General features: G+C 40.6%; 2 protein-coding genes across 3 annotated transcripts; one reads left to right on the top strand and one right to left on the bottom strand.

Moving 5' to 3' along the window:
• Positions 1 to 1,763: 1,763 nt before the first annotated feature.
• On the bottom strand, positions 1,764 to 17,812 carry TRAPPC3L (trafficking protein particle complex subunit 3L). Its single transcript, XM_042016725.1, has 5 exons — positions 17,593 to 17,812; positions 15,649 to 15,746; positions 14,098 to 14,197; positions 3,751 to 3,936; positions 1,764 to 2,717 (listed from the first exon to the last, which is right to left on the bottom strand). The coding sequence occupies exons 1-5, from the start codon at positions 17,632 to 17,634 to the stop codon at positions 2,598 to 2,600; spliced, it is 546 nt and encodes a 181-aa protein (XP_041872659.1). The 5' UTR covers positions 17,635 to 17,812; the 3' UTR covers positions 1,764 to 2,597.
• Positions 4,469 to 13,744, top strand: LOC121659025 (calcium homeostasis modulator protein 5-like). Of its 2 annotated transcripts, XM_042016722.1 has the most exons (4): positions 4,469 to 4,667; positions 4,800 to 4,826; positions 5,102 to 5,220; positions 7,572 to 13,744. In XM_042016722.1, the coding sequence occupies exons 1-4, from the start codon at positions 4,484 to 4,486 to the stop codon at positions 7,959 to 7,961; spliced, it is 720 nt and encodes a 239-aa protein (XP_041872656.1). In that variant the 5' UTR covers positions 4,469 to 4,483; the 3' UTR covers positions 7,962 to 13,744. The 2 variants fall into 2 exon arrangements, with proteins under 2 accessions (XP_041872656.1, XP_041872655.1); XM_042016721.1 differs by having other exon boundaries at positions 4,581 to 5,220.
• Positions 17,813 to 17,997: the final 185 nt, after the last annotated feature.

Consider the following 17,997-nt stretch of genomic DNA (forward strand, 5'->3'; position numbering starts at 1 on the left):
TCTGTGCCCCCCCCGCTACTAAAAACCAGGCCATGCAAAAACAACACACATATAAAGGCAAAACAAGATTTAATTCTGCATGTAGAAAAGAATTTTAAAAAAAAATTCATCATAGTGACTTGCTCAGTGCTCTTTTCCTTCCAAGAAACTTGATGATTATGCGGTAACAGTGCACGCTGGGGGCTGACCTCTTAGAGAGCATCTCTGTAGATAAGGACCTAGGTGTCTTGGTGGGTGATAAGTTGACTATGAGCCAGCAGTGCTCTTGCAGCCAGGAGAGCCAGTGGTGTCCTGTGGTGCATTGGGAAGAGTGTGGCCAGCAGGTTGAGGGAGGTGACCCTCCCCCTCTACTCAGCCCTGGTGAGGCTGCATCTGGAGTGCCATGTCCAGTTCTGGGCTCCTCAGTACAAGAAAGACAAAGAGCTATCATCTCTGTGGCCCTTCTACTGGAGAGGGCCCAGCAGAAGGGCCACAGAGATGATTATGGGTCTGGAGCATCTCTCTTATGAGGGAGACTGTGGGAGCTGGGCCTTTTAGTCTAGGGAAGAGAGGACTGAGAGAGGATCTCATTAATACATCTCGAAGGTGGGTGCCAAGAGGAGGGTGCCAGACTCTTTTCAGTGGTGACCAGCCACAGGAGGAGGAGCAATGGCCACAATCTAAGAAGTTTTACCTCAACATGAGAAGAACTTCTTTATGCTGAGGGTGGCAGAGCACTGGCAGGCTGCCCAGGGAGGTCATGGAGTCTCCCTCTCTGGAGACAATCCAAATCCTCTAGGTGATCCTGCCTTGGCAGGTGGGTTGGACTAGATGACCTTCAGAGGTCCCTTCCAACCCTAGCAGTTCTGTAATTCTGTAAGCAAACAAGGGCAGTATAGGTTATTCACTTTCAAGATAATAATAACTTAAAAAGAGAATATTTGGCTAGTGTTGCTGGAAAAAGTAAAAATGGCCATTGCCAATAAAGAACCTTTATTGTGGTTAGCCACATGTCCATCTCTACCAGCTGGTCATAACCAGCAAAAGCCCCACTGAGGGCTCTTGCACAGGCAGTGAAATCAGACAAATTCCACAACACCTTTCATCTCTAATTAAAAAATTAAAAAAAACAAAATTAAAAAGGCAGGGAAACTTGTTACTGGTGTACATGTTGCCACATCTTACTGGTAGCAGGTAACAGCAGTTGGGCTGAGACCAAGGCTGGGTAACAAATACATTAGGTTTTGTTCCCTACAAAATTGTTCACTTAAAGCTCCATTACACTATGCCACCACTGTACCACACTATTAAGACAAACAAAGGGAGAGAGATTATCATGAGGACTGTACAGATCTGGTGAGCATGAACCCTGGTGTCACCAAGGTAAGAGATGCCCCCACTTGGCATGATTAAGATGTAAACAGACTGAGGGAAAAATAGGAGAAGAAGGTACAAATCACAGTGATATAATCAGAGTTAACTCGGGGCTACACTGAACTTAGCTGTTGGTATTTCAGTTTAAAACAAGCATTTTGGTGAGAAGAGGGTAAGCTGGCTTTGTGGGTAGGTTGCTGTGCTATTACCTGGGGTTTTGTCCAACAGACAAAATATCCAGACATCTTGCATTACACCTAAGAACTTTAAACCTATCCTATAACTTGGGTCTCTGTGAGGCTGCTCCTCTACTTCCCAGTCATGTTGTGGTAACAAGTCCACTGCCAAGAGGAAGATGTTCAACAGCTGGTGGTGAAGTCCAGGTAAGAGCAGACAACACGACCACCAAATCAATTGTGTGGCAATCTCAGAATTTTTATTCAAGTTTCCTTGGGCAGGTACAGATCCACAGTGGCTACACATTACATACATCATGCTTTGTTCAGTTTGGTCACAAGATGAGTGCTCTTGGAGAGAAGACCGATATGGCTCCATAGCTTGGAGTGACACAAGCGTTGCTGCGGTTGTCGGAGTGCTGCAGCCTGGTGCGTGCACAGGACTGAGCAGGAGTGCCAGCAAAACTGCATGTGGCACCTGAAGAGCTGGAAGGAACACAACCAGCTCCTGCCACCAGTGAAGACTCCTCCCTCTCTGGTTTCAAAGACAGCAGGAGGTCTGGTGTGGAGGACAACGAATGGCAAAGCATTACACATCAAAACATGCACCTGGCAGCAAGACACTGCATACAGCAACCACAGCAGATGAATTTTTCATAGCTAACCACACACAGCCAGGGAAATAAAGTGCCTCTAGCAGCCATGCTTTGAAACATTACTGACAAACAAAATGGGGAAAAGTCATCGTCTTTATCTGAAAACAGTTGATATACAAATGAATATTTAGCACACACTAAATACTGAGATAAAACTGCCATTAAGCTCAAGAGCATGGGTATGTGAGAAGGAAGGGCAGATCATTTAGATCTTTTTTACTGGTATCTGTGTCATGACAATTAACATTGCTCTCCCCTGCTTTGCCCCTCCTCTTTGCTGCCCAGCTCTCTTCACCTTTCAACCAGGTGACTGGTGCAGCTGGCTCAGCAAAGCCATTTTTACCCTGCATGTCTTCTTCTGAAACAAAAGGCACAAAGTACTCCTCAGCAAGGCTTTCTCCCAATACTTCTTTCATTTGTTCCTTCTGTGCTTTCTGTCTTCAGGCTTCCTTAAAAATGTAATTCCTATTTCTGTCACAGCATCTCCCTTCAGCCTGTCCTGGAGGAAGGTAACTTCTGCTGCTAAGTGAACCTAGAAAGAATCAGGACTGATCAGTTAAGCAAAGAAATGCCCAGTTTTCCACCCTCCTCCGGTTAAATGAGCTTTTTCTCTCTCACTTACCACAAGAGGACCCCCTTTCTCAGGTTTCATAGGAAACAGATAGCTTTTCCAACTAAGCTAATACAAAGGAAGTTTATAGACACTGGAATTTGTATAATACATTACCCTTCATCCCAGTGCTTTGCTTTCTTCTGAGACCTTAAATTGCATACTTGATAATTTAGTGATCACAGAATTTCCTAGTCATGTACTAAGACTTATGACAAAATACTTTTTAAAATTAGTCGTGTATCAGATACTATAATTCTGAGACTGATGTATATACATAACACTGGTTGAGTTTTTTTTATTTGAAATATAAGATATATGTCAAATTGGATATTGACAGAAACATAAAGCAGGCCAAAAGTAATCTCCCCAAAGAAGCTCTACAGGTCAGAAATTTTCAAATGATGCCCTTTATTTATTTGTTTGTAAAAACCTTAAATTTAAGAACAAAATTTGGATTGCCATCTGATACACTTCTGATGCTTTGGTTTTAACATTATACTTATCCACACTTTGTTCTCTCTTTCAGTAGGTACCACAGTAACTTGAGAATATTATTTATCTTGACGGATGTGGAAAGAATCAGGGATGACTATGACTGGCTACAGCTGTGCAGGGAAGTGTGATAGGCTCCAGGAGCAGTGGAGGAACGCAACATGTCCCTCTGTCCTTCCACTTTAAGTGTTACCTGGCTTCCGGATCCCATCTGGCTTTTGCACCCAAATCAGCCACTGAACAGACTGAATAGCCAGGCAGCGACAGTGTGGAAGTGTCTATGTGCTTCTCTACCTCAGGATCCGGGATCAGCCTTGTCCTCTTTTGTCTAGATACAGACATTTAACCTGAGAGGTTAAACAATACTGTATTTCCTACATTTATCTCAACAAGTGATTTTGTTTTCATGTGCTTCTGGGAATTAACAAAGAATGGAGAAAAGAGATGTGCACTTCCTCACCATTTCCAAGGCACCTCGAATCACCCCACAGAGGAGGTTACAATAGCAAAGTGATGCTCGTTCTGCTGGCAGCTCCTCCACAAAGTCCACTAGTGGGTTTTTGTCCAGAATTAAGGAGAATTCATTCCCTGTGGCACTACTGCAGCTCACACTAGGGGTGACCCCAAGGTACATCTTGAAAGCAACCTGCAAAAGAACGAAACTCTGCTGCTTGAATGTGTTGTGCGCAAACCAGAGGTGAAACTTTAGGAAGCAGCATCCCTTAGACCAATTTTGGCAAAAAAGGGGGGAGAGCCAGACAGGTTAGAAATCAAGGTGCATTTGTCTCTTCTGTGATCAGCTTGAGCCAGCGATGCAAATCTAAAACTATGTGATGCCCCAGGAAAACACAGCAGAGAGCTGTTCTTCTTTGATGTTCCTACATTTACAACCCCACACAAAGTGGTTTTACTGCTATCACTCGTCTGCTTTCAGACTGCTTTCAGTCATGTCATACTCCCTTGGGATCATTAGCATCTGTATCAGGTCATCCACTACCTTGCCAGCAACTTCTATAATCACAGCTCAAGATCTCCTGCAACCGGCCAAGTGCGTGTTTTTTTTTCCTCTGATCTCCACATCTGCAGTCACTAAAAAAACAAACAGCCCACCAAGAACAAGAACGCCAAGACTGCAAACTGGTTTCAGAGAGCACTGCTTGCTCTCTTTCCACTGCCGGTGAATGCCACCGTAAATGTGCGGCGTGTGCGCTGCCAGCGGCGCGGTCCCTGCGAGCGCCCTTCCCGGCGGTGACATCACGGCGTTATCTCGGCAGGGCGTGGGCAGCGGGGAGCTGCGGGCTGCGCTCCTCGGCAGAGCTCTGCCCTGCTGCGCACCGCTGCGAACGAACGGAAACTGTCTTGATTTTCACCTCTTCAGTGAGTATCAGACATGGATGCTTTCCAAACAATCCTGAAGTTCTTTATGAACAGGAAAACCGCTATAGGGTACAGTTTTATGGCGCTGCTGACAATGGGAGGTGAACGTGTGTTTTCTCTTGTTGCTTTCAGATGCCCTTGCAGCAATGAAAACTTCAGGTACGGCTTGGTATTTCTCTTCTCGCCAGCTCTTGTTTTGCTAGTTATTGGATACTTCTTGAACACCAAGACCTGGAAGCTCTTTACAGGCTGCTGGGTGAATCCCAGGAAAATATTCCCCAGAGGAAATGTCTGCCATTTCTTTTACGTCTTTGGACAAATCACTTTAAATGCTCTGGTAGCTCCAGTGATGTGGCTTTCTGTGGCTTTGCTCAACGGGACTTTTTACGAATGTGCCATGAGTGGCTTGAAAAATCCTGCCTATTTACACGCAGTCTGCCAGAGCAAATCGGAAAAGTGCTTTGAAGAGCTACACAAGGTAGCCTGTGACAAAAGCTCCATGCCCTTTTCAGAGAGTGATGAACTGAAACGAACACTTCAAGCACAGTCCCAGGTAAGAAATCTTATAAACAAAGAGCACTATCCAGATTGTACTGCTGCTGTGATTTATCTGTGGAAGATCCTGGTGACAGATGTTATGTTAAAACTGTTGGCTTCATGTAAACAATGTTTTGGCAGCCTTGCAAAATACAATCAATCCATCTTTTGGTTCAGTTTGAGCTGTTCCATATTTCCAGGGCAGGGTCAATAAGACCAGAAAACCCAAAGCTTTCTTCCTGAATGGAGATTGCTGAAGAGGAACAAAAAGCCCAACTGGATTGTTTAGGAGGCTGAATTAAAAGATGTCACCCCATTAAAGGGGTCTGTCCTATTAAAAAATTCATGCTACACTCTCCTATTTTAAACCACTGTGATAACTGTACAGAAATCTTTGGTCACTAACAGCAGAAAAATACTGGAAAATAAGATTCGTGAAATATTTTTGACTGCTTACATAATGTGTTTCTGTTTGTGTTCCTCATTTTCATGATGCCAAATGTGAGCATGTTTTTGTCCTGCTTGGAGGAAGTGAGAAACAATAAAGCAAGCAGATCATGCAAAGCTGAGATCTTATTAAATTTTACAACATTTGTGCAATACAGTTTTGCTCTCTGCATTGTAATGCAAATATATTCAGGGACAAAAAATCAAAACGGTGGAGAGAATAAAATTTAAAAAGGCTACAGAAAAGGGAAAACACTCTGTGGAGCCAGCAAGTTTTTTCAGGAATTGTTTCCATCTGGAACAATTTCCTCTCCAAGAGCTGGTTTTATTTTCAAGTCCTCATGCAAATAGGACAAAGCCTGCACTGCAGACAAAGCAATTTATTTGTTAGTTTTAGAAGGAAACAACAAACAGTGCTTCAGACTTTGAGTTGTATGTATAAGAAATAGTAAAAAACTAGTGATTTAGTTTCAACATGAGAACATATGAGTTCATTTTCCAAACTGCAAGAAAGTGAAAAATTGCTAAAAAGAGCAATTTCTCAAATACCCATATAAATCATCAGTCAGTACAAAGTGATTGGGAAAAATAGAAGAAAGCTCTAACTATTCTTCCAAGAGAAAAATAGTTCCTAAGAATAGTTGTTCGTCAAGCTTCTCTCTTTCACAGACTTTCCTGAGGAAAGTTTCTATATTCCATCAGCTAAATACAGATTTTTACTGGTGGTTATTTTTTTTAACATCAGTGCAAGAGTTCACACAAGAAAGGCTGGAGCTCTCCATATCATCTCCATTACAGCATGGGAAATCAGTTCCAGTTCATACAAGCCTCTGAACCCTAGAATATTTGTCCCACACTGGAACTTTTCCCACTGTTTGAAAATAAATATTACTTTTTTTTTTTTTTTTTTACACATTGCAATGAAGTAGAGGAGTAAAACTATTGGCTAGGCCAGTGGCACAGGCAGGAAAAAAATATGTTCATACTTCTGCTCTCCTTAGGGGAGAACATCCTACAATAACAATTTCAAGCACATTTTTCCACCCTCTCCCCTTGCTGAGGAAGATATTCTGGAAGCAGGTCTTTATTTTAAAATGTTCTTGACAGAATTTTGTCAAAATCTGAAGCTGCTACAGAAAGCAGTTGAGTGATGCTGGAAAAGTGTATTTCAGCAAAACCAAAATTCTCTGAAGATACAGCAACTATTTGTAATCAGTGTGTAGATGAATCAGGTTCTATTCCAGTGCTACCAAGACCTACTAATGCACAAGCTATTTCTTCCTTGTCATGCCCTCCCTTCCTAGCACTCTAACAAGATTGGACAAAAAAGCAAATTTTAAGCCAGTTTTGACATAAAGATTGCTTTTCACAGCAAAGGATTGATTCATCAAAGTAAACAAAGGTTCAGAAGAATAGCACAGATTTTGGTGAATCATCGGGCAAAAGAATTGGGGAACACTTTAAATTTAAGACCATCTTCTATATTCCTCTTAGTTAATTAATGTAGTTGTTGTGCTAGAGGTTTTTTTAGATTAAAAAGAAGTCAGAAAACAACACATCTAATAGTGGTCACAGTTTAAAAAATTGGTTGATCTAGGACAAAAGTTACTTGCCCTTTTTGGTTTTATAGTTCCTCATGATTCAAAATAAGTAATTCTTGTTGGGTAGTTTTATGTAATGCTTTCAGGCAATATAAAACATTTTACCCTTTACCAAAGAGACACCAAAAGGAGCACTACCGGGAAGCCTCCATGCTGATGGACTTTTTCTTCCCTTCAGTCCCCATATGGATGTCCCACTAACATCAATGCCAGCACCGAATGCAAGCGAAGTGTGGTCACTCTGTCAGACATTTGTGATTTAAGTAGCATTTTCACTTGGGTCTTTTTAACCTGAAACTGATTTCTTTTGCCTTCCCAGATTTTAGGCTGGTGTGTGATAGTTACCACAGCTCTCCTCTCCCTGCTAACTACTTGTTGTGCCAGCTGCCAGTCAAAAGTCAGCCACCTTCAGCTGATGTTCTGGAGAGTGTATGAGGGGACGGAGAAGGAGCAACTGGAGCAGATTTTCCAGCTGTATGCCACAAAGCTGAGTGAGAGAAACCTGAAGTGCTTTTTTGAAAACAAGGAACCAGAACCCATTTCCCTGCCAGCTTTCCAGGCATGGGAAGATGCTTCCCAGCTCTACTCTTTCAGCAGCAGCAAACAGCATTACAGCATGATTCACAGGCTAGTTGAAGAAGGCCAGAAAGGAATCAATGAGGAAAGAGAGACAATGCTGGACCTTGCTGACAGAAGGGAAATACCATAGATCAAGTATATTTTCAGCTTTTTTACGTCTTGTTAATATGGCATACTTCTAGATGGTCCCATCTCTATATTTTTTCACAGTGGCCTCTTTCTTCTTCATCATGTTCCCTCCCAGTTAGATACTTGCTCCAATAGGACGGAATGAAATTATTTCCCTACATGAGTGAAAAGGCTCAGTACTTCATGGCACCCAGGGTTCAGGTCACTGGCTCTGCATCAAGAGCTGACAGCACAAAGAAATGGTTAATGACTTCTACAAGAGGGTTTTAACAATATGCTATGTAAAATGTGCTATAGTGTGCTCGTCATATGTAAGTCAAGAGACTATCAGTACATTAAGTCATTTAAAGTTTGTGAATATAATAACAGAAGATGTGTGTGGCTTTCTGACAGCCCACAAAAAGTAAAGGTTTTCTGTCCAGGTCATTTCCAGGGCAATTGCAGGTACAGCTTTGTATTGAGGCACCAGTGATCCCTCAAGGCTTCTCTGTCTTTGGATGTTTTGCCTCTGTAGAACATCTCCCTATTATCTTCTCCCACTCTAGATGTTCTCTTTGTATGGCTATAAAGTTCTAGTTTTGAGCGGCTTTCAGGCTCTGGGTGCAGCCTGTAGTGCTATGTAATATGTTTGTACTGGGCCTGCAGCCAGAATACAACAGAGGGCCTGGAAGGAAATCCCACTTTTTAAGACAAGAAAATATTTTTGCAGAAGACTGACTTTCATTTTTTTGAATATCCTAGAAAAACTTAGTGTCTAGAGCTAGAAGAACCAGCAGGTGAGGCAACTGCACAGTCAGTGCCTCTGACAAATGCATTTCACCCCAGAGCCGTATGCTTTACCTCACGCACTTGGAATTCATCACGTGGCTCTCAGGGTGTTCAGAGTATTCGAAAACACTGTATTAAAGGAGAAAAAAGTTACTTTCCCTGGGGTGGCTGGGCAGGCTTTTGTGCAGCATTTTACTGCCAGTCTCACCGAGTCTGCAAAGAATCGTACTTCTGCTGTGCTTGAATCATGCTCTTCTCAACAAACCAGGGTATTCTACCCAGGTCTTCTCATACTCATTGTGCTTCTTCAGCAAGTTAAAGCATCTATATGCATATACAGGCCATTACTCTTGATGAAATAAAATCCAAGCGCTAATTCAACTCTCTGCTTAGAACTCTCTACGTTTTCAAGACCTTTGAGACAATGTTTCAAAGTTCTTTCATCCCAGACGACCCACTTAGTAGCACACTTACAACGTTATACGCCTAAATGCACCTGCTGCAGCTGAAAGCACAGATGCAACACTGCCAAAATGAAAGTCACAACAGCAGATGTGTCTGACACTGTGCCTGGCACATACACCAACCATTTTCTCCCCAGGATCCTCTCCTGCTATAGCATCTACCTACTTCCAGGCTATATGACCCTTCCCATTTGTCTGGTTTTATCTTTCCTTATGAGAGCTGCCCCAACATTTTCTGTCCAGCCCCATTTCACCTCCTCCCTGGGCCAAACTTCCCTTTCCAAAACTGTGTTTCCACCTTCTTGCTCAGAAAATCAAAGCAAGTAGGGATGCATTGGGGACGACAGCAAGTAGGTTAATGAGTTGATCAAAGAAATACGGAAAACAAGCAGGTAGATGTAAAGATAAGGCCTCCAGTGCAATATAATAGCTGGGACATAGAGGCAAAAGCACAGCTAGTAGAGGAAAGGGTGGGAGGACAGAGTGATCCCACTTAGAGCTTCTGGCATCCTCTTTTCCCTCAGAAGAAAGCTTAGGGCTCTGCACCTGAGTAGCCCAGGCCATCTGAAATGGCAGCACTTCCCAGCCCTATCTTCTGCTTTATTGTGGAGGGGCAAATCCAAGGTGAATTCCCCTCTCCTCCTCCTTCCCTGCTTCATGTTTGCAGGTAACTCATGTTGAGAGTGTCTCCACACCCAAGAGCAGCTGCTGAATGCTTTGTGCTGCAATGTGTGCCTGGTAGGAGCCCATCTTTCACTGATCCTCATTCCCAGGGCTGTGTGACTCATTTATCTCACCAAAACACCTGTGACTTAATGGAATTTCCATGTGTATCCTAGAATACTTCTATAAAAACAGACTGCAGTAACAGCCAGTTTGACCCTATGTTTTCAAGTGGAATGTGGGTTTGGCAAATTTAACTTTGTCCTTCAAGGGGCTATTGAAAAAGCTGCTCTCTATCAACATTGTCCCCAAATTCAGCAGCTACCGTGGCAGCTCAGAAAGAGACAGACTGTTGTCAACACTGTCCAAAACAAACTGGAGAGAGAGAGGAAAAAAAAGCAACAAATAAAACCAAACAGCAAGATCAACACTTTCTACTGGAAAATTACATTTTGCATTAATTCTGATACCCATCAAAATATGAGAACACAGGAAAACAGGAAACGTCTGTTCAATGTTCTGTGCTCTGCCCCTCAGTTTACTCATTAAAATTCTCTTAACTCTTCTTCCACTACACATCTGCTGCTCCATCAAACTCAAAGTCTTTGTTATAACAATAAAGGCTTTTTAACCATGCTAAGCCCTCATATGCTTTAAATTTAGTTTCAGCTGTATTTTGCATTATGGTATGATGAATCTGTCCAAATTCTATTGTTAAAATTTCCTGTGTAAAAGAGAACTTGCACGGAAACTATGCAAAAGAAGTAGCTGGTTTACAATGCAGCACCAAATTAAGGCCAAATTGCAAAGCTGTAAAGTGAAAATTGTGAAAATGTCTTGGCAGGAACAATAATTTAAGTGCATAGATAAGCAATTCAATGAATATAAAAACATAATTTTTTTTAAACCAGGCTATAACTGGACAGCAACTACTTTAAAACTACCAATTACAGCTTCTCAGAGGATAAAACAAAGGTCTTTTCAGTCTTTGTGACTCCAAAACACTGGAAAGTAAAATGAATGAGGTGGTTTAGAAGCTGCATCCCATAAATCTGTCTCATATTTCTATGAAGCTATGGAAGAAAAAAGAATATCTGTTTAGGCACTTACAGAGGCTTGCCACCAAAATGATGCCCATATAAAGCAAAATCTCACTTTTGAAAATGTTACTTGCAGCTCTATGACATTCTGTATTGCTTAATGAGAAAATGAAATCTATGCAGTCAGAATTAAAAATGTATCATGGCCCTTTTTCAAAGTCTCAACCAGCATTCAATCTCTCTCAAGCACCAAGAATAAAAATCATTAACATTTTGATGGTGCTTAAACACAGTCTAGAATTACTGAAATATTTGGGAAGCCACTCACTTATCAGTCCCTCTCCATACTACTTGGGACTTTTCACTACCAAACATTTTATTGCATAAGTCATGATGCCAAGAAAGTAAATACAAACTGTTAAAAAAATTAAAACCATGATTTCAGATGGCATAATAGCAAGATTAATGAAGGACCAGGATTCATCTCCTTAAAAGGAGAAAAGCAGCCAAAATAATATTTCTGCTAGCATACTTTTCATTCTTAGTATTTTTCCAGTCAGTGTTTGCAAAGAGGAAGATGCATTAAAGGTCTTGCCATCTGTTGCCAATTCCAAACTTCTCTTCTGAACTTTTCTTTACTCTTCACAGTGCAGCACTTCAATGTTCTGTTAACTCTCTACCACTGTAGACTATATTACTCAGCACAGCCACCTGCTTATGCGTTTCCCTCTCCCTGCTGAGATCTGAAAACCAGCATTTACCAGCTTCATGAATTCTGCCAGCTTCTGCCAGACCTTCAAACTGGCCATATGTCAATATACAGGGACCTTGTGTGGCAGCACCTTCCATGACAAGGGGCATCACTTCTCTTGTCCCACAGCTCTGGACTAGGGGGTGACATGGTTGGATTACCCCATCCCTTGTTATCCCCAGGGAGGTCTCTTCAAAAAGCTCCAGAGATGTTTATTTCCTGCATTCACAGGGTACCGAGGGTCTAAAAGAAAGCCCATCTCTGCAGCCATTGCTTTTCAGGAACAGATCTACCCTTAGGCACAGCACTGTTTAATCCAGCAGTGGAGCCTGCCAGCCAGCACCAGATCGCTGTGGACCAGAGGGTGTGGTCTGGCTGCTTCCAGCTCTGGCACACACAGACATCTCCTGGTGCTAGAGAAGGTAGTGTACAGATTAGATCTAAAACCAGAAGCTGTTTTTTGCAACTCATTTGATCAGATCAATTATATCAAGGTCCTATGAGGAGGAATTGAATTAAACTTTTGTTTTTACAGTATTATAGAGGAAAATTATCACCCTCATTTCCAAAGTAATTCTCAGTTATACTCAGATCTAAATTCCGAATCCCATCTTGGACATTACTTCTTCAGCTGGGCTTTGTTCTTAGTATCATTCCTTGACTTGCCAGAAAGCCTACTTTTACATGTCCTGTTTAATCCTTTTTTTAATTCAATCCCAACTATAACCATGCCAAGTCACAGGACCAACACAAGAAGTCAGTGAACACCATGGGAACTCAGTGTAGAAGGGCTCTCTTTGGCTCCTCATCAAAACTTGTTGGCCCTTCTCCAATCCTGTATAAGGTAGCAGTAAGCCCAGGCTTTGCAGTCTGAACCAGTGGTGGAAGTTTTAAGCTCCCAGTCACTGCCTTAGGTGCACCTTTTCTCCAGTATTTATTTCTTGATCTGGGAAGCTGGCTTTGTAGTCCTCATACTATGTTTTTTTTCTTTTGCTTCATCTCTTTCCATTTCCACAGGGAACACCCACAGCCTTACACACTTTGTTTTCCAAAGGACTGCAGGATAACAGCTATGTTAACAGCAGGTTTGGCTCTAACTACATGAATTGCTTAACTGTCTTAATTACTTTAACTTTGAACTGGTTTTACTCATCCTCAAACAGATTTATACCTGTGAAGACTTAGTGCAGTTAAGTATTTAAGCACTTTCTCCTAGCTGGGAGCAATCATGCTGAAGTGTTAAGGAGATGATGTAAACAGCTTCATGATTCTGAACTAAAAACTTTAGTAGAGTATTTACAGTTACTTACTGGGTCACTTTCCATGTTTTGTTGGTATGTGTCTCAGACAAATGTGCTCAAAGATTAATTTATAATTGTTTTGCCAAAGAAAAGTGAAAATGCTGTCCATATCGCGTTTTGCCTCAGAAATGTTATACTCCTACTACAGAACTCCTCTTTCAGTTTGCTAAAAATAGTCTTTTGAAGGGACACTGTGTGCTTTCAAGTTTGTTCCAATCTTTCCAAGCAATTTTTTACTTCTCTTAATAAGTGTCTTTTGAAGTACAACCTGCAGAGAAATAGTGTCTTTTTCCATTGTTAATTTCTCACTGTACTTTGCTGTTGAATACCCTGTACTTAAGAATGATGGTTCAACTCTAATAATGCACTTGTAAGGAAGGGAACTATGAGGAATAAGATCCAGAAAACCAGATATCTGACATATATGTGAAAATAAAGTACCAATACCACCGGAAGAAGAATGTAAAAGTGAACAAAAATGTGATTTTTTCAGCCTGTTTTAATTTTTTAATGAGGCAGTGTATTTTAAAACAGTGATTTAAATGCTGCTTGTCTCACCAGTTTCATTCAGTTGTCCTCACTGTCTCCAATGGATCCTCTACCCCAGCTCAGCTGCTTACCAGGATGAACTTTATTATATATCATTCTTATTTAAATTTCTCTTTGAAATTCCCTGGAATTCTAACTTGCCAATGGGGGCAAAAGTACATCTTTAGAAACCTGTGTCTTTCTTGTCTGACAGAAGTGTGAACAGCTACTGAATTAAAGGGAAATTTCCACTAAAGCAGATGAAAGTATAAGCTCTGATTTTATCTTTTTGATTTTATTATTAGGTTTGTGGGTAGTCGGGAAAATGTTCCTCTCAATTTCTTTTCTTACAGTTCTTCTTTGCTATCACTGAGGTTTTTCTTTTTGCAGAAAATCCTGCAGCTTATTCTTAATATTATGATTTTAAAGTTAAAAGATCTCTAAGAGAATTATGGAGATGATGAGAGGAGACAAATGGCAGAAGTAAAAATATCAAATTTTAAGATCTGTATGAGATGGTCAAGACTTATGCTCCTAGGAAGAGAAAAAGGAAGGGAATATATGATTCTAAGCTAAAACCACTGAATCTGATGACACTTTAGAAAATGCAAACCTCATTTACCTGTGCAATCATGTCTGCGGTTTCAGAGTAACTGCGGCACTTTTTCACAGCTGAACGAGCCAAAAAGTCATCAATCAGCCTTATGCCAATGCTGTATCCCCTAAGGAGGAAACAAGGAAAGGCAACATTAGATCTGATGTCTAATGTGATGACAAAACCAAAAAGTGGGTTTGGCAGCGTGAAGACTAAAACTGCAGTATGTCACGTGCCTAGAAACAATTAGGTATTTATCTATTGCCTAAGTATCAATAGCAATGACATTGGCAAAGGTGTAATCAGCATTGAGCAAGGTACGCACTAGTGACATACAAGACTACTTAAGATACTTTTCAACCTTTATGCCTTAGATTTGCAAAGTCAAATTAATAACAGATGGGTAAGCAGCTACTTGGCAAGTGTACAGTGAAGAACACCCTTCTCACTACAGACTATACATGTACACAGAGAGAGAGAAGTACACTGTCCCCAGCTGTCACACAGCTGCTGAGCTGTGAGGTTTTTTTCTGAAGCTGGGCTGTTTTCTTAATCACAGAAGTAAAGAACATATTGTTTTAATGAAACCTGTCATTATAGTATCAAGTCTTCCTCAAAAAAAGAAGATTTTATAGAAGCAACTGCAATAATGAAAACATAAGGAGCAAAATCTCCCTCCACATATTCCAAAACTGCTCTCTAGTAATTTCTACCATGGCATCATTAAAAAACTTTGTGCATTTTTTAAATATATGATTTTCACCAGGGCTGAATGAGAGATGAATATAAAAAAAAAAAATCTGAGGGATGTTATCCCTTATAAGTTTGTGAATAAATTACTTTTCTTTTTTCCAACAATAATTTTTTTTATTTTTCATTTACTCTGACGGATAGTTATTGGACTACAGCCAGTTTGCAAACTTTCAGGTTACTAGTAAAGTGGTCAGGTATTCTGTCCACTGTGGTTGTTGTAAATCCATTTTATATGTCCACTTTGCCCACAAGCATAAGCCTTACTGTTCTGCCAAAGACCTTACTATATCTTCTTGTTAACCAGCTCAAAAGCTGTTTCTTGCTGATTTTCCATGATGTAATTATTTTTATGGTAGTGAATATCAGGATGACAGGGTTTGTAAACATAGGATCTTCATTTTCCAAAGACATTATCCATGTGAAAATCCATCCTTGTTGACCTTTTGTGCTATCTCACCCCCTGCTGTATGATCTTTTAAATGTGAGAGGCCCATTTGCCCCTACCCCACTGAGGGATACAGGATATGAGTTTCAGAAGATTATATTAATAACTAGCATAACTAAAGAATCAGCAAGGAACAAATGTAAGCCATAGAAACAATCCTGACACTTTTCCTCAGAGAATTAAAAAGCTAATTGTTGATCTTAATTCACAAATTAGTGCTATTTCTGTTGACCGAACATTGAAACTTTCCCCTGTCTTCTCTGTAACCATAGACAAAATGCTGGAACTTGTAAGATAACAAAAAAAAAAGCTGAAAGGTAATATATATATGTAAACAAATAGCACTATGGATAAAACCAAACATTTGAAGCAATACTTACATTCTATCTAAACAGGCGTTGACATCTTCATCTTTTTCATAGTCCTTGCACAGCTGGGCTACCAAAGCCCCATATGTGAGTACGAAAAGTTCTCTGCTCTGTCAGAAAATATGAAAATTGAAAACGAAGCAAACTAGAATCCAACTTTTCCATGGTTTTGAGCTGCTGCTGTATTAAAAGCAAGCAAAATAACATTTACACTAATAAAGAAACTTTTGTCCATGGATGCATAATCACTAAAATCGAGATTTCTAGTGGGACAGACTCTATATTGATCCTCACTTGAGTATGTAAGGGATTTGCTTACCAAAAATACCATTTCTTGGTATACCCAGAGTTACCATCATCAGGTGCATTCTTGCATCTTATGAGTGTATGTTGGCTGGATTGACAAATGCTGTCTAGTGCCATCCAAGAATAATGACACACAGCGGCAGGAAGAGTAATAGAGGCAATGAGCTTTTAATCCTTTTGCAGTAGGAACAACAGTTCACAAAGGTAGGGTTGATCTGACTCAAATCATTAGCTGCTTCCTCCAAAAAAGTAAAAAGTAGACAAAAATTCAGCTCAGAATAATGAAAAAATACTATAATTCAGCACAAGTGTAAAGAAGAACAACAAGATGAAGGGGATGGGTGAGGATTACAGCCCCTTGCCCAAGGAACATGGAGAGCAACTGAAGATGCCAAAGGTATATCTCTGCACTGATCCCGTCACAGGCACTAGTGTGAGGTCTTCAGCTGTGCAACAGTCTGGAGGGAAGTTTCCTTCTCTCTCTGCCCTGCCAGATCACGTCCATGCACTGCAGAACTGTCTGTATTTAGCAGGAGTAGCAGCTGGCTTTTAGGCAAGAGATTAGGCTGACTCTTACTAAACTTCTTGGACACGAATTAATTAAAGGAAGTGCTACAGCCCTGTGGCATGTGGTCAGATCAGAGCTGCTTTTTGTCTCTAGCCTGTAGAAAAATAATAGTGAATACTAATGAAAACAATAGAACTAATCACACTAGCAAAGTAAGAACAGCTTGGTGGAAAGATTTCTTCCTGTTCCTTTGCATCAGAAGTTTGATCAGTGTTGCTGTTTCAACAAGTCACTGTTCAAAATCTTAAGCAGAACCATTTTACAAACTCATTTTGGTGGTAACTCGTGCTTAAAGTAACATGGTACTCTTGGCCAAATTCTCATTAACAAGTTTTCAATGGAGTAAATTGATGTCATACAGGTCCTGTATTATTATTATTGTTCAGCAAAAAGTCTCTGTTGTAGTAAGAAAATTACCTTAGAAAAACTTAAGCATAATATCAATATAATCATATTTATCAGCCACACTTGCAATCCACTGGAAGACTTTTCGACCATAAACTTAGGTACATTAACTGTAATTATATTACACTCTCCCATTTCTTTTTCAGTGGAGACTTCTCTCCTCTTTTCAGAAATTGATACAACATTGTCTTAAAGCCTTCTGGAATTTTTCCACTGCCCAGTTCCTGTCAAAAATCACCATTCACCATACAGAAAGACCTAGGGGTCTAAATTCCTGAAGAAAAGTTTGTGTGGAATCGAACCATTCAAGCATAGAACAGAGATCTCCTTCTTCCTGTGTTTCATTGAATGACTATCTAACCACAGAGGTCCATAAACTTACCATGCATTTATATCTTAGACCATAAACACTTGAAGCACTTAGACCTCTGCTTCTGAACAGATTTCAGCCTCAGAAACTTTGTGCCCCTCTTTCCCAAGCCTGTAGAGAATCCCAGCATTAGGAATAGTAGCTATAAATGCTGCCAGCAGCTCTGCTCTTGTACCAGCAATCTTATCCCATCTTTTCAATACTTTCAGATTGTTCAGAAATAGGAGTGTATAAAATGCATCAATTAAATAATAGGTTATTCTTACTCCATGCACAATTTTAATAACACATTACAAAAATATCTTACTATTTTGTGGTTCTCCTGCTTTCTTCCTGGTGACCGAGACATGTTGCTTGTGTAACTCCTGACGTATTTTGATTGTCAGTTTATATCTTTTCTTCCTCAAGCAGCACAGTTTTCTCTCAATCACTGTATTTCTTCTTTCTCTTCTCTTAAGTTTCCTCCTCTCTGCTCTTCTGTCTTTTGCATGAGATGTGTTTGCTGCAGTCTGTAATGCTGCTGATGCTCCTCCTATTCTCTGCGTGCACCAAACCCTTTGGGAGGAATTTGACTGGCAACAGATCTGCCACTGTCCACAACATAAATAACCACTCTGTCCATAGGAATGTTTTGTAATCAAATACACAGCTAACAGTCATGGGAAGTCAAATAGAACAGCCCCAAGAGATTCACAGGTATTAAGTTTTTAGG

The sequence above is a fragment of the Corvus kubaryi genome, unplaced genomic scaffold (genome assembly GCF_017639235.1).
Source record: "Corvus kubaryi isolate FWS band 111438036 unplaced genomic scaffold, C.kubaryi_AGA036_p1.0 split3-73, whole genome shotgun sequence".
Lineage (NCBI taxonomy): Eukaryota > Metazoa > Chordata > Aves > Passeriformes > Corvidae > Corvus > Corvus kubaryi.

Bases quoted from the DNA above. Each gene is read 5' to 3' on its own strand.
- LOC121659025 (XM_042016721.1), top strand. From the start codon at position 4,681: ATGGATGCTTTCCAAACAATCCTGAAGTTCTTTATGAACAGGAAAACC. The intron at 5,221-7,571 runs GTAAGAAATCTT...TTGCCTTCCCAG, and splicing joins CACTTCAAGCACAGTCCCAG to ATTTTAGGCTGGTGTGTGAT.
- TRAPPC3L (XM_042016725.1), bottom strand. From the start codon at position 17,634: ATGTCTCGGTCACCAGGAAGAAAGCAGGAGAACCACAAAATA. The intron at 3,937-14,097 runs GTAAATGAGGTT...GTTCTTTTGCAG, and splicing joins CCGCAGACATGATTGCACAG to GTTGCTTTCAAGATGTACCT. The intron at 2,718-3,750 runs GTGAGGAAGTGC...GATTCTTTCTAG, and splicing joins TTCGAGGTGCCTTGGAAATG to GTTCACTTAGCAGCAGAAGT.